The 16,167-nt window shown below is 49.2% G+C and overlaps 1 protein-coding gene across 4 annotated transcripts in view; it reads right to left on the bottom strand.

Annotated features, from left to right (window-relative positions):
* The window catches only part of Tln2 (talin 2), a 468,592-nt gene that overhangs the window by 101,257 nt on the left and 351,168 nt on the right, over positions 1-16,167 (bottom strand). For all 4 annotated transcript variants that reach the window (XM_045159990.1, XM_045159987.1, XM_045159989.1 and 1 more), the window contains 4 exons: positions 11,594-11,802; positions 9,034-9,153; positions 6,885-7,082; positions 5,716-5,855 (listed from right to left, as the gene is read on the bottom strand). In XM_045159990.1, the coding sequence (XP_045015925.1) occupies positions 5,716-5,855; positions 6,885-7,082; positions 9,034-9,153; positions 11,594-11,802 (667 nt within the window). The remainder of the gene's footprint in view (positions 1-5,715; positions 5,856-6,884; positions 7,083-9,033; positions 9,154-11,593; positions 11,803-16,167) is intronic.

The raw sequence follows: 16,167 nt of genomic DNA, 5'->3' as shown, positions 1-16,167 counted from the left end.
GGGTTATAAAATAGATAATTTGGAAGCTCAAGTTCCAGATTGAGTTATATTTTCACAAAGTGTGAAATAAGGTTGTAGCTTGTTGCTTGTTCTGAGCAAACGGAAGTCTAACTGCTCTCGGATCACCTGCTGGAAGGCCAGGCTTTCTCCACCAATGAGCTCTGGTAACTCTAGTGCCCACGTGCATGGGTCTGGTTCTAACTCTATTCCGTTCCATTGGACTATAAGTCTCTAGTCTTTCACGAAACCCACACAATTTTCACTACCACAGTTTTAAAGCACTTCTTACAATTACCTAGAAATGAGAAATTTTGAAATGCTAATTACTGTGATTTTATCACCAATACACGTTGTATGTAAGTACCGAATTATCATACTGTGCCAAGTAAATGCGTACAAACATTATGTGTCACTGTGGTGGTTGCTTATTCGGGGAAGAGCTGCATAGCGCGTCTCGGGGGAGGCTGTGACCTCCCCTGGGCTAAGGGGACACAGACCACCGAGACGGCAGAACAAGGACACGAGAGCCGACAGTCCACATGTCCCTGGAAGAGTGCAGGTGGATCTCCTCCACGGCAGCCCCTCAAGACCCACTTCTGGGGGGACAGGGTGGCGCAGTGGTATGTCACCATAGAAGGGGTGGAGGATGCTCTCAACTGTGACGAGATCACTTGGAGACTATCTCCACACATCGTAGAAGGCCTCCATTGAGTTTGTTTCTCCAAACGTGCTTCCCGCTTATCTGTCTTATTTAAAACAAAGATTATTTTAAAATAAGGATGTGGGGGATGGAGAGATGGCTCAGCGGTTAAAAGCGCTTGCCTGTGAAGCAAAAGGACCCAGGTTTGATTCTCCAGGACCCACATAAGCCAGACGCACAAGGTGGCACATGCATCTGGAATTCATTTGCAGTGGTTAGAGGCCCTGGAGTGCCCAGTCTCTCTCTCCTTCTCTCTCTTTCTATCTCTTTCAAATCAATAAATGAAATATTTTGTTTTGTTTTGCTTTTCAAGGTAGGGTTTTGCTCCAGCCCAGGCTAACCTGGAACTCACTGTCTAGTCTCATGATGGCCTTGAACTCACCGTAATTCTCCTATCTCTGCCTCCCGAGTGCTGGGGTTAAAGGCGTGTGCCACCATGTCCAGCAAAATAAAAAAAAAAATTATAAAACTTTTTCTCTATTTAAAAATTGTTTCCAATTGATGGACCCAAGCCTGAAGGGAGAACAGAACACTCAACACTGAAACAAGGGGGAAGAGAGCGAGTCAAATCTCTGTAAGTGTTTCTTTCTGTTTGTTAGGTCCACAGCTTAAAGATTTAAAAATGATGTAGTTTAGCCAGGCTTGGTGGCGCACGCCTTTAATCCCAGCACTCTGGAGGCAGGGGTAGGAGGATCGCCGAGAGTTCGAGGCCACCCTGAGACTACATAGTGAATTCCAGGTCAGCCTGAGCCAGAGTGAGACCCTACCTCGAAAAACCAAAAAAAAAAAAAAAAAAGATGTAGTTTAAATTTCCCTGGAACAGCAAGGTGCTGGCAATGTAGTTGGAAAAGCAAGACAATGAGAGACAGACACAAAGAAAGATATGATGTATGAGCCGGGAGATGGCTCAGTGTTTAAAGGCACTTGCTTGCAAAGTTTCATTGCCTGGGGTTCGATTCCCCAGCACCCACATAAAACCAGATACACAAAGTGGTACATGTGCCCTTTCTTAAATAAATACTGAGAGAGAGAAAAGAAGGAAGGAAGGGAGGCAGGGAGGGAGAGGGAGGAAGGGAAAAGGAAAAAGGGAGGGGGGAAGAAAGAAAAAAAAGAAAGAAATTAACATAGAACAAATGGACCACGGAACAAGAGGGCAGATAAATGCTGGGACTCACAAGGAGCCTAGAAGAAAATTCACCTCAAGCATGGGGCAGAGACTCTACACAAAGGGAGAACTAAAGCGACTGAAAGTCTGGACTGGGTGAGATCCTGATTTGGATAGATACAGAGAACATTCTAGATGAGAACCCTCCTCCCCAGAGAACAGAGGCCTCATTTATATTTTTGTTTTATCCAGTGGCAGCCCAGCTCCTCTTTGTGGTACTTGCCGAGTCGCCCTTTGCTATGGCTCTTGGAAAGGGGAGGAAGCCTCCCTAGCAGGAGCCCTGAGGGCAGAAGCAACCTCAACTTCCAGGGGAGACCTGGAGGCGGAGACCAGCTAGTGAGGTCTGGGGTGGCAGGTAGGGGCATGAAGGCTTCCTAGAGTTGGGTCCCTGTGGCCAGCCAGGGTCACAAAGGTTGAGTCCTATCAGTGGGGATGACAAGCAGAGGGAAAGACGAACTCCTTCGTGCAAGCGCAGCCTGGCTTTCCATCCCAAGTCCAAGTTCAAGGCAGGTCAGATGGGCCTGCGTTTGGGAAGAGGTGGTTGATGAATGCCAATCACTTAGACAGGAAGAAGATGGCCAAGCGAGGCGCCACTCAACACAGCATGACTCTTTCCCCACAGGTTTCATAAACCAAAGGATGGGAGTCCCCAGAGATCCCCAGCCTGAGAGGCAAAATTCACAGTAAAGAGAAAAATATATATATACCCTATGCTTTTTTTCCCCTAGAAGCAAACCTGTGTTCCGAGAGCAGTTAGGACCACAGACACCCAGCAAAGGGCTCTGCAAGAAGCACGGTGGCAGGATGCGCTGAGCTGGGACACGGGGACTTGGTTGTCGCCAGAACACGGAGAACAAGGGAATGGAAGACTGAAGTCCCTTCTTTTTAAATATATTTATTTATTACGTATGTATGCATGCATGTGTTTGTGTATAAGTATATGTTTATGCTAATGTTCATATTCCTATGAGGCCCGCATGAAATGTGGGGGCTTCTGTGTCCTGCCCTGATTCTTCCTGAACCCCATCCCTACTACTGCGCCCAGCACCGGGCGCTGGGCCTGGCCCATTACACACACACTTGTGTAAGGAACTTGAGAAAGAAGGGATCTGAACAGACGACCTCAGCCAGAAGCTTGATGGCCACCCTGAACTGTTTCTGCTAGGCAACTACTCCAGGAGCAGAAGGTGCCAAAATGGGCCAAGAAACCACAGAAAATGTGCCAGCATTTCTACACCAGTTCCATTCCACACCACTGTTTTCGTGTAAGCACTAACGATAAAAAGCCCCAGGCCAGGGTTGAAAAGGCTCCAGGTCCTGTTCTCAGTGCCAACACTAGGGGGCCTGTGGCTAATCAGAGCTATAGAGGCCTTCCATTTCTTCCTTTTATTAATTTTTTTAAGGCCAATTTATATTCTCCCCTTCTTCCCACAGTTTAAGAGAGTGAACAACTCATGTTACACTGGAGACCAAAATTTGGAAACGATACAAAAAATAATTGAATATAATAAAAAGCATCTGAGTTTAGATACTTGGAAACAGCAGTGGTCGATGCAAAGGCTCTTTGCAGGAAAAAAGCATCAGCTGAAGAGACATCATTCCAGTGACCAACGGCACCGCCACCATCGAGGGAGGCGCTGGTTAACCAGAACGATTGCAAGCACAGCCCAAGATGAGCAGAGGTGATGGGAAGACAGGCTTTTGATCCCCTAGAGGCTCCAGGTACGGTTTGCCACTAAATAGACATGCACCTACATGAAGAAAGTCAAGGGTTTGTAAAGGAATGGTTCCAACATTGTCTAATCCTCCAGAAAAAAAAAAAAAAGCACAAAAGAGGAGGGCAGGCAAGAATTCAACATCACTATCAGAAGAGCATGAAGGTGCCTGGGGCGCACACCCTCATTTAAAAAAATTATATATTTATTTGTTTACTTGAGAGCAACAGACAGACAGTGAAAGAGGGAGAGAGAGAGAGAGAGAGAGAGAGAATGGGCGCGCCAGGGCCTCCAGCCACTGCAAAAGAACTCCAGATGCGTGTGCCCCCTTGTGCATCGGGCTAACGTGGGTCCTGGCGAATCGAGCCTCGAACCAGGGTCCTTGGGCTTCACAGGCAAGTGCTTAACCGCTAAGCCATCTCTCCAGCCCCTCATTTTGCAGATGGTCAAGGTTGGACATCAGAGTGCATGGCTGACACTGAAAGCTACTTGGACTAGGTTTCTCGACTCAAGTAACTTAAAGACGTGTAAGAACTAAACAAGCAGAATAAAGAGCACAGAGAATGGAAGCTGGTCACACACGTGGACGTCCTGAATGGTTTCCAACAGCTCCACGTCCCCGGGAGTCTCTCTCCCTCATCGCCTGCTTTGCCACTACATACAGCAATGACAGCAAACAGCGCTGAGGGAAGACAGGTATCCCCAAGGGGCGTGGGGGATCAGAGGTGAGATCGCTCATGCACGATTGTCTTGGGCTGATCCCGGTGGCCCAGCGCCACATCTATCAGCATCCACTCACTAGTTACTGAACTACGCAGAGGGGTGGCCCGGGAGCAGGAACTGCGTGTCTCACTTCCTGCACTGAAAGCAATAGGAAGAGAGGACGGCTTTGCCGTCCTACACAGCTGCATGCTTCCCTTCTGTTCAAAAGTAATTTACTTCCACTGTCACTCCATTCATCCTACACTAGACCCTTTCAACCAGGGATGTATGGAACACAGGAACGCCAGCCTCACAGACGTGAGGCACAAAGGATGTGCTTAATAGAGTGTCTGTGGAATGGGGTTTGTTTGTTATTTTTTCCTTTTGGCACTACTTTTTAGTATTTCCAAGTTTCCTTTCCTGTTTCTTTTTGTTGTTGTTGTTTTCTTCGAGGTAGGGTCTCACTCTAGCTCAGGCTGACCTGGAATTCACTATGGAGTCTCAGGGTAGCCTTGAACTTAGGGCAATCCCCCTACCTCTGTCTCCCGAGTGCTGGGACTAACGGTGTGCACCACCATGCCCGGCTTCTCTCTCTTCTTTTCCGAGGCAGAGTCTCACTGTAGCCCAGGCTGACCAAGAAGCCACTCTGTAGACCCAGACTGGCCTTGAACTCACTGTGATTCTCTTACCTCAGCCTCCAGAGCGTTGGGACTAAAGGTATGTATCAGCACACCCAGATTTTCTGATTTTTCAACAAGCACGATACATCTTAATGTAAAGCTCCTTAAATAAGTCTACTTATGGGCCGGGGAGATGGCTCAGTAGGTAACTGCTTATCATGCAAACATGAAGACCTGAGTTTGGAACCACAATACCCATGTAAAAAGTCAGTTACCGCAGTCCATGCCTGTAATCCCAATGCCGGGGAGGCAGAGATAGAGGACCCCGGGGGCTTTCTGGCCAGCTAGCCTAGCTAAGTCGGTGAGTTCCAGGTTTAACAAGAGATCCTGTCTCACAAAATCAGGTGGAGATTGACCGAGGAAGGCACCTGTGTCAGCTTCTGGCTTCCACGTGAATGTGGATACACATATTCGCCCGTGCACATGGGAACACTCATTTACACACATACATGCAAAAACAAAAATCGACTCAATCCACTGTATTCACAAGCCAATGAAGGCTTTCTGTCTGAAAAGGTCCCTACCAAAGAAACTATATTTGGATGAAAGAAGCAATGCTTATTGGGCACCGAACATGAAATGAGCCAGTTTTCCATCACTCTCAACTCGACTGACACCCGTGTAGAGATGGTATCAATTCTTTGCTCAGCAAAGGAGACGGGATGTTGGACGCATCCTTCAAGAGCAATGACACTGCTGACACACGCACACACACACGCACACCCGCACAAGCACACCTTCCCCCATTCTTACCTTGCAGCTGCAGCCAGAAGGTTCTTTGCGTTGGGAGCGCCGGGATCTACCGAAAGAGACTTGGCTGCCAACAGCAGTTTGCTGGATGCCATGGAGATATTCTTGAGGTTTCCTATCACCTGCATCTGGTCTTCTTTTGTCTGGAAGGTCAAGAGGAGCAGGATCAGTAGGAACCTGCCACCGCTCCTAGGGCGCGTTCAGTGAGCTAGGAGCAGGATCCGGAAGAAGAGGCGAGTTCTCCGCAGAGACCACACGAAGCCAGTCGGTCTGCAGATGTGTCAGGCACTGAGGCCCTAACTTCTACCCTTCCCCAAAGAGATGCTCTGTGTAGGAGAGATGTGGTGCGGCGGGGGAGGGAAGAAACCCATGTCCAAGTGGGTCAGCCAGGAGCTCTGCTTTCTCATGAGTGGAGGCGTTGAAGGATGGGGGGGGGGCGGTTAGGGAGCTGTGTACCAATGCACAGACCAGGCAACGATCCGAGCGTCTTGCTCAACAATGCTGGAGTTGTGAAGCGTCTTGAACATCTCGGCCTGGCACAAACAACCAGCATTGTTTCGATGTGCCCGACTGGCAGCATGCCAGAAGTTCCTGACTCATGGAAGGACACAGATCTCACCTGGCTTGCCAACCAGCCTGCTAGGCTCAGTGGGAAACGGCACAGAGCACCCTGGATGTCTCTTTTAGGGAGTTCACAGGACCTCAATAAACAAAAACAACCCTCTCCCCCACCCCCTCCAAAAAAAAAAAAAAAAAAAACAGCCCTGCAAACAGGCCAGAGCAGTCACGTTCCCTTGCTCTAAACAAGGGGCTTATCTCTTTATCTAATGAGGTAATTTTTAATCGTTTGACAGTACTAGACAGTTCATCTAGTGAGTCCATCAAACCGCAAGTACATCTGTGTATTCAGCATGTTGCCACACTCCCCACACATGGCGTAAGAAGCAGGATGGGCTTTGTTGGAGGATCATGGGAAAAGTTGCCCCGTACCCCCAGGAACCCTTCACGCACCAGCCGAGAGCATCTTAGGGCATGCAATGCCCGTGAGACCAGGGAGCTCCCTAGGCAGCCAAGGCTCTCACTGGGGCCTGCTCACAGGTTCCTGGCTCCCACTGGCCCCGCTGGTCTCCGAGGCAGTCTACCTGCTCCCCAAGCCGGCCCTGCAGACCCACCTGCGCCTGGCCGGCCATCTCAATGCCCGCGTCCAGAAACTCATCGAAGTCGTCACTGAACTTTCCGGACGCTGCCGCCAGCTCCCCGCTCTGACCTCGCGTGGCGTGGACGACCTCCCCCGCGGACTGGTTCAGATCGGCGGCGGCCTGGTTGAGCTCGCTCTGGGCTTCCTGGAAAGGCTTCGTGCTTGGAGGGAGCTGCGGGTACAGGAGGCACACACCCCGGGAGAGGTTTTATGAGAAGGGAAAAGGAAGGCACTGTGGAGGCAAGACAGACTTGCTAGGGATGCGTTTGAGTCATTCAGCAGAAGGCCCGGTGCATTCCTGGTCCATCTGCAGTTAGAGCGTCAACACGTCTGCTCACCACCCACTGACTCACTCGTCCATTCATGCGCTCGCTTTCACGGAGGACACACTTAGTGCGGCCGCTGGAAAGCCACGTGTGGTCACAGCAGCTGTGCGCCGGGGCTCACACTCACCCGCTATGCTTTCCAGCTTCAGGGCACGTCCTTCCAGACTCATATCCGTCACTTTTATTTTATTATTGGCCTTTGTTAATAACTTTGTGCACATGTGCACATGCGTACCTGTGGGTGTGGAGGCCAGAAGACAACTGACTTCTGTCTGTCTGTCTGTCTGTCTGTCTGTCTGTCTATCTATCTATCTATCTATCTATCTATCTATCTATCTATCTCTCTGCCTGTATGTCTGTCTATCTATCTATCTATCTATCTGTCTGTCTGTCTGTCTGTCTGTCTGTCTGTCTATCCATCCATCCATCCATCCATCCATCCATCTATCTATATTTTGAGATAGTGTCTCTTACTGGACTGGAACATGCCAAGAAGGCTAGACCTATCTGCCCACTGAGCCCCAGGGATCCATATGTTTGGACTTCCCCAGTGCTGGGGTCACAAGCATGTGTGTGTACATGCATGTGGAGGCTAGAGGTTGACATCAGGGGTTGTTCTCGACTGCTTTCCACCTGACTTGCTGAGACAGGATCTCTTACTTAAAACATAGCTCACGGGGCTGGAGCGGTTAAGGCGCCTGCCTGCAAAGCCAAAGGACCCAGGTTCGATTCCCCAGGACCCACATAAGCCAGATGCACAAGGTGGTACATAGATCGGGAATTCATTTGCAGTGGCTGGAGGCCCTGGTGCGCCCATTCTCTCTCTAGCTCTGTCTGCCTCTTTCCCTCTCTCAAGTAAATAAATAAATAAAATATTTAAACAACAACAAAACCACATGGCTCACCAATCCCGCTAGTCTAGCTCACCAGGGATCTCTTGTCTCCATCTCTGAGTTGATAGGTGGGCCACCACACCCATCTGGCATATTTATTTACTTATTTATTTTTGGTTTTCCAAGGCAGGTCTCACTCTAGCCCAGGCTGACCTGAAATTCACTATGGCGTCTCAGGGTGGCCTTGCACTCAGGGCAGTCCTCCTGCCTCTGTCTCCCGAGTGCTGGGATTAAAGGCGTGCGCCACCGTGGCCCAACACTGGGCATCTCAGGTCCGCATGTTTGTGTGGCAAGTGCTTCTCTCCCATCCCCTCCCTTTTTATGTGGGTTTTGGGAATCAAATTCAGGTCCTCATGCTCGACAGGTAGATACTGTACCAACCAAGCTATCACCCCAGGCAGTAACTTGAAGAAGAAGAAAACAAACCACCAAGCTGAACTCAGCATCTGCTTAAATATAACCATTAAAGCTGCAGAGAGCTGAACTAGACTCCATCAGTCTGCCATACGCATGGCCTGGGCACCTGCACACTGACCAGACAGACAACCATCACCTTCCTTTGGTGGGCGATGAGCCCTCAGAATGCCCTCTCGGTAACCCTCGAACAGGGTGCCCCTCTGTTACTTGATGTCACCATCTGGTGTACCCTATATAAAAAGCCGGGTGGATCACAGGCCCCTTTCCATTCCCCTTGGGGTGACCCCAGAGCAAACCATCTGTGCTCGAAGTAAGAGCAAATGTAGGAAGCCCCACGTTGGGCTTTGGAGGTCAGAAAGGAAGACAGAGGGAAAAGAACCCTGACTCCTGGTGAAAGGGCCCCTTGCAGAAATCCCTCAGAGCAACAAAGACCCAGGCCCTCCTGCAAGGGCTGTCTCCTGGTGCCCCTTCCGCCCAAGGACCTCACCGAATCCACGAGCAGCTTCTTGCTGGACTCGCCAATGCTCTTCAAGGCCACGTCCACATCCTTCTGTCCGGGGAGGCAGTTCACGCAGTTATTCAGGGAGTGGGAGACGGCTTTGGCCACCTGAGCACATAGAGGGAAGGAAGCATTGTAAGACTTGGCACGTTGGTTGGGAAGGAGCGGTGAGCATGCGCCGAGCTGACACAGACACGGAAACTGCCCACGAGCCTCTACCTAACACAGCGCACGTTAGCAGCCTGAGACGCTTTACATCCAACCCGCCTCCCGAAGCCTGGATGAGCCACAGCTCATCCAAAGACAGGACCCAAAGACATTAACTCTCCCCCTATGAGGTCAGGTTCAAAGACCCAGATATATTCTATCCAGTGAAATGGAAACACCTCCTTTCTGTTGAACCCAGCCAAGGTCCACGTGGTCAAAGAGGGTTTTGAGTTCTGTAGATCACAGCTGGCAATGCCTGTGGTTCATTATTCTTAGTCCTCCTCTGCTGACAGCATCCCCGAAACCTCCCTCTGTCCAAAGGCCAGGAGGACACTCCAGGCACTTGCAGGCCAACCTGAGACGCTGACTGGCTGCATTAAGACTAGTGAGGGCTGGAGAGATGGCTTAGTGCTTAAGGCGTTTGTCTGCAAAGCCAAAGGATCCCAGTTTGATTCTCTAGGACTCATGTAAGCCAGATGCACAAGGGGGTGCACACATCTGGAGTTCATTTGCAGTGGCTGGAGGCCCTGGTGCACCCATTCTCTCTCTCTCAAATAAATAAATAAAATAAATGTATTAAAAAAAAAAAAGACTAATGAGGCTTTGCCAGGCGTGGTAGCACATGCCTTTAATACCACCACTCTGGGGACTACATAGTGAATTCCAGGCCAGCCTGAGCTAGAAGGAGACCCTACCTCCAAAAAACAGACAAACAAACAAAATAATGAAGCTTTGGATATGAGGCCTGTTCAGTGATAGAGAACTCATGTCTGCTAATTGAGACCAAGTCAAAACCCCACGGTCAGGAAACCCAGGCTTCAGAAAGAAGCTCGCACTGCTGACTGGAGAAGAAGGGTGGCCTGCACACCAAAAAAATCTCTCAGACAACTTTGCATACTCCCCTTAACCCAAACTGCTCTCGTGCTTGGTTGGAGCAGCTGTTTTATTTTATTTTACAGATGGCAAAGGAAAACCTAGATCCATTGATAAGAAGATAGCAGACTGCCCACCATGAGACTTGCCAACTTTACCACACTGGCCAAAGCCCAGGAGAAACTGCAGAGGAAGCGACGTCATTGCTCTTACTGCTAGCCTGACAACCAGCCCCAGGGTGATGATGACAGACACAATGATTAATCAAAACCTATCAGAGCAGAAACCCAGAGGCTACAAAGAACTCAACAGTAAGTCAGACTGCCAACAGGCCTGCCAATGGCTCCGGGAACACTGAGGAAGAGAGGGTGGAAAGATTGTAAGAGCCACAGAGTGGGTAAGTACTTGGAGGCACAGTGCCCCCACTACTTAAGAGGGGTTGACTGAGGCCTCCATGAACCCACAATGAATACCATAACCCCACTGAGGAGGATCTCCAGGGTAATGGGAGTCGGGGGGAGGGGGTAAAGACGTATAACCTGTCATATATAACATAAAAATTTACAACAAGAAAAAAAGAATACACTTTTGTAACCTTGGTAAGAGGAAGTTAGGACTTCAGAAATGGGCTGTGTGACTCCCTGTAACCTAAAGCATCTTCCTGGCCCCATGTCAAGGATCTGGGTGGGGACTGGAGAGGATTTAGTGGTGTAGGCGCTTGTCTGCGAAGCCTAGAGACCCATGTTTGACTCCAGATCCCACGTAAGCCAGATGCACAAAGGTGAGGCAAGCGCAAGGCCGCACATGCCCACTAGGTGGTGCAAGTGCCTGGAGCTCAACTACAGTGGCTGAGGTCCTAGTGTGCCAATTCTCTCTCTCTCTCAAAAAAAAAAAAAAGAAAAAGAAAGAAAGAAAGAAGGAAGGAAGGAAGGAAGGAAGCAAGGAAGGAAGGAAGGAAGGAAGGAAGGAAGGAAGGAAGGAAGGAAGGAAGGAAGGAAGGAAGGAAGGAAGGGAAAGAAAGAAAGAAAGAGAATCTGGGTGGTCCCTAGATAACTAGTTTTATTAGGTAGGTGAAGAATCATCCCAACGGCAATACATAGTCAGGTAAGAGCTTCTGAGTGGCTGGACCTACTGTGACTCTCTCACCTCCCAGGCTGGGAAGAGAGTACAGACAGACAGACGTGCACAGGGCCCAAATGGTGGAGTCTTGTCTAGAGTCCCAAACCTCCCAGGATAGAGTTCAAAGCACCCCATATCCTTTACTGACTGCGGATTAAGCAGATGTCGTGTGCTAACCTGGGGAATACTACAAGGCACAATACGAAAGTGAGAATAACGAACGGTCAACACTGTTAGCACACTCTGGAAGGGTCCGGGACCAAGCATTCCCACCAAGGAAACACGCCCAGGAGACAGTGTGCCCCCCGCCACACCCACGAGGACCCCGCGTGCCCACCCGCAGGCTCACCTGCGCTAGCCTCTGCTGACTCTCGGCGTCCCCAGGCGCGGCCAGGGCCTGCTTCGCTTCCTGGATGAGCATGGCGGAGCCCTCCATGACATCCCGAGCAGAGTCCAGCATGGCGTGCGCCGCCGCGGGGTCGTTGGTGGAGGCGGCCACCCCCCGGGCGGCCTGGGCCAGAGTTTTCAGAGCTTGGGCTGTCTCTCTAGCTGCCACTCCTGGGGATAATCAGAGCCCATTACAGTTCCTGTAATTGCAAGTCACACTTTTCTTTGGAGATAATCCTGGGTGGAGGGCCAGTGTCCGGGGCTGGGCACAGGTGGCACACCACATGGAAGGTTTATAAAATAGTCGAAGGGCGTGTTCCTGCCCATCCTGTTAGCCCAGAGCCAACCCAAGAGAGAGGTTATAACAAACACAATGCTAAACATGGCTCTCTCTGATTTCCCTTGCTCCCACTGCCTCACAGGTTCCCAGACCCCAAAACACCAGGCACACAAATGGATATAACTGAGTGTGCCCAGGCTAGGCTCTGGGAGGTTATTTTATAGTTCTAATTTCTATTAACGTTATTATTATTTATTTATTTTAGAGAGAGAGAAACAGAAAGAGGCAGAGACAGGTAGAGAGAGAATGGGCCCACTGGGGCCTCCAGCCACTGAAAATGAAATCCAGACACTTGCATCCCCTTGTGTATCTATCTGGCTTATGTGGGTGCTGGGGAATTGAACCAAGGTTCTTTGGCTTTGCAGGCAAACGTTTTACCCGCTAAGCCATCTCTCCAGACCCTTTCTTTCTTTCTTTTTTTTTTTTTTTTTTGAGATAAGGTTTCACTCTAGTCCAGGCTGGTCTGGAGATCACAATTGTAGTCTCAGGCTAGCCTTGATCTCACAGCGATTCTCCTACCTCTGACTCTTGAGCGCTGGAATTAAAGGCATGTACCACTATGCCTGGCTAATTTTTTAAAATTTATTTGCAAGTAAGAGAGATAAAAGAGAGATAGGCAAAAAGAGTGGGGCATGCAGGGCCCCCAGCCACTGTAAACAGACTTCCGATGCATGCACCCCTTTGTGCACCTGGCTTTATGTGGGTCCTGGGGAATTGAACTCAGATTGTTATGCTTTGCAGGCAAGTGCCTTAACCACTGAGCAATCTCTTCAGCCCTTTTTGAATTTAAAAAAAATATATATTTATTTATGTGCATGCACATGGATGAGAGAGAGGGACAGATTATGAATGAATATGGGCACACCAAGCCTCTCGTCTCTGCAAAGAAACTCTAGACACATGTGCCACTCTGTGCACACATGGGTTTCACGTGGGCACTGGAGAATGACACCAGAGCCAGCGAGCAGGCAGGTGTCATTAACCTCTAAGCCATCTTCCCAGTGGTTTTTAACTAATCATTCTTCCCAGCTGCCTTTACTGGGGCATAACCACGTGCACAAAGCAAAATGGACACACGCATGTGAGCGGCTCAGTGAATCTGTACACGTGGGCGTGCTCACCATGGCCGAGCCCGTCCCTAACATGCCGTCACACCGGAGGTAATGACGACTCTCTAACCTATCAGCTTAGAACAGCTTCGCTTGTCCTTAAACGACATGCTAAAAGAACCACGTAAGATGAGACCAAGTGGCAGCGTGCTTGTCTAGAACACACGAGGATTACATTCAACCCTCGCTACCTCTCCCCCCAAGAAAGAATAGCCCAGGAAAACACACTGTGTGCTTCCTTGGGGGGTCTGCTTTCTTTCTCTGACCTCCAGGCTCTGAGATTTAACCCATGCTGTTACATGTTACAGCATACGTGTTCATTCTGATTCGTGCTATGCGGTGAACACACCATCCTTTCTTTATCTGTTCTTCTGCAGGCACGCATTTAGACTGCTTCTTATTTGAGCCTGTGATGGATAATAAAAAAGTCCCAAGAAAGATCTTTCGCATGCAGTCAGGTGGACATGTGGCGTCGTCTCTCTCGGTTAAACTTAGTAACTGCATTGCTGAGTGACAGTGTCACCTTGGCTTTTGGGAAACACTACAAAGCAGTTTACGAAATGGCTTCACCATCACGCACTCCACCAGCAACACACAGGGGTTACGAGCGCTGCGGATTGTCATCGGCACGATATGGACAGATTTTGGGTTCTGGTGGGTATGTGGCTGCATCTCAATTGAATTTTAACTTTCATCGCCTAGAGGAGTAATGATGGTGAATACTTCTTTTGTATCTTTAATGACTATTTGGCTATCCTCTTATGAGTCTATTTACTTTTAAAATATTTTATTTTTATTTATTTATTTGACAGAGAAAGAGGGGGAGAGAGACAGAGAATGGGGGCGCCAGGGCCTCTAGCAACTGCACATGAACTCCAGACGCGTGCACCCCCCTGTGCATCTGGCTAATGTGGGCCCTGGGGAATCGAACCTGGCTCCTTTGGCTTTGCAGGCAAGCGCCTTAACTGCTAAGCCATCCCTCCAGCCCGAGTCTATTTACTTTTAATTCCACTTCAAAATAAATGGGTCCAGGCAAGGTAGCCTTTAATCCCAGCACTTGGGAGGCAGAAGTCGGAGTACAGCTATGAGTTCGAGGCCAGCCTGGAACTGCAGAGGGGGTTCCAGGTCAGCATGGGCTAGAGGGAGGCTTCTAGTAACAAGTCCTTTGAAGCTACAGTATTGTCTCGTGGGGAATGAACAGTAGTATAACAGACTAGCATGGGTCCTTAGCATAACAAGAGAAGAATGAAGGTTGGAGCTATCAGGAACAAGAGAACAAGAGCTCATCTCAAGGTATGGCTCCATGGGAGACCAGCAGTGACCGACTCCTGTCCACAGACACTGCACAGGAACACTGGAGCTGATTCTGAAGTGCCCAGCTTCTTGTTGGAATAGACGAGAAGGGCGGGATCCCACCCCCTCAACCCATCTCGGCTTTGAAGGCCCGGTCTTTGTCCTCTGGAGTGTAACTTTCCGTAGTGTTGCCGTGGCAAAGCCAGCACAGATACACACTGAAGGAGTTTTGGGCTGTTGGATTAAGGATGGGGTTATGTAACGAGAAAGCTCCCAGGCCCAGAAACCAGACAGCCCTGCAGTGCAGATGTGCTAATCTGTGAATATTCTGTGTGCGTGCGTGTGTGCGCATGTGTGTGTGCGTGAGGGTGTGTGTGTGTGCGTGTGCGTGTGCGTGTGTGTGCGTGCGTGTGTGTGTGCATGCGTGTGCGCGCGCATACATGTGGTACAGCTGGACTAGAACGCTACCATCTTTTCAGGGCAGAAGACAAGATAGCCAGTGTTCCACACACCACACGGCTTGTGGAGCAGATGAACTTTAAAATCAAGGGCTTTCTTGTTGGCATTAGAGAAGCTCAGCAGACAAAACACAAAGGTTAAAAGAGAAAAGCTGAGGCGAAGGGGAGAAAGACGTCAGGCTCCAGCTTCTGGCTCAGGCTGGAAGGATGTCGTCATGGAGAAGAGCGCCAGATGCGGTCAGGCCCCGGCGCGCTGCTCCTGCTGCGGATCAGCTGTGCGTCTAGACGGTGGCCTTTCCCCACCAGCCTCGGCTTCCCGCAGGCTTTTAGGTGCGGCTGAGCAATTGCTATCGACTGTGGAAGAGTCTAGGCAGTGATTTTTAGCCTTTTCCTATGGTCAACTCATTTATTATCTGGATTCTGACATCCATGTCTATTTGAAGTCTATAAAACTTTGGAAGAATAAATAATTTATTATAATCAATATGAAAAGATGTGCTCATGCAAAAACACCTGAATGGAAAACCTTTTATGGTTTCTTTTTTTTCCCCTTTCATTTTGTGTCTTTTTTTTTTTTTTTTTTTTCAGTGCTAGAGGGTAAATGCATGGCTTTAGACTTGCTAGGGAAACACTCTACTACTGGGCTATATCCTCATCCCCTTACAGGTTATTAATATTGTTATTTTTGTTTTCTTGAGGTGGGGTCTCACTCTAGCCCAGGCTGACCTAGAATTCACTATGTAGTCTCAGAGTGGCCTCAAACTCACAGCGATCCTCTGCCTCCCAAGTGCTGGCATTAAAAGCATGCGCCACCATTCCTGGCTTAGATTATTTTTTAAAAGATAGGAAACTGGGACCAGAGAAATGGTTTAATGGTTAATGTCCTTGCCTGTGAAGCCTATGATTCCCCAGTACCCACATAAGCCAGATGCACAAGGCGGCACATGCATCTGGAGTTTGTGTGCAGTGGCTGGAGGACCTGAGATGCCCATTTATTCTCTCTTCCTCTCCCTGCTACTTTCTCTATCTCTCTCAAATAAATAAATATTAAAAGACAGAAACGGGAACAGGTCAATTCTATAAGTCTAAGCTTGCCCATCCCAGTGTGCTATGCACAGGAATTACTAGGAAATCTCAAGGTACATCAAGGATGCTCTTTGCAGGAACCAGGCTTCCCAAAATGAGTGAGAAAGCCATACTGTGGTTCAACAAGGCCACCAGGGACCAGGGGTCCTTATGAACATACACTGCCCAACACGGCTGCATTCACAGCCACTTTCTTAATGGGAATAACTACAGGGTCACATGGCCAAATCAGCAATGCCCTAAACACAAA

Source organism: Jaculus jaculus, chromosome 10, assembly GCF_020740685.1.
Source record: "Jaculus jaculus isolate mJacJac1 chromosome 10, mJacJac1.mat.Y.cur, whole genome shotgun sequence".
In the NCBI taxonomy this organism is placed as follows: Eukaryota; Metazoa; Chordata; class Mammalia; order Rodentia; family Dipodidae; genus Jaculus; species Jaculus jaculus.
The sequence above is the reverse complement of the archived record's forward strand: the minus strand, read 5'-3'. Positions and strand labels throughout refer to the sequence as shown.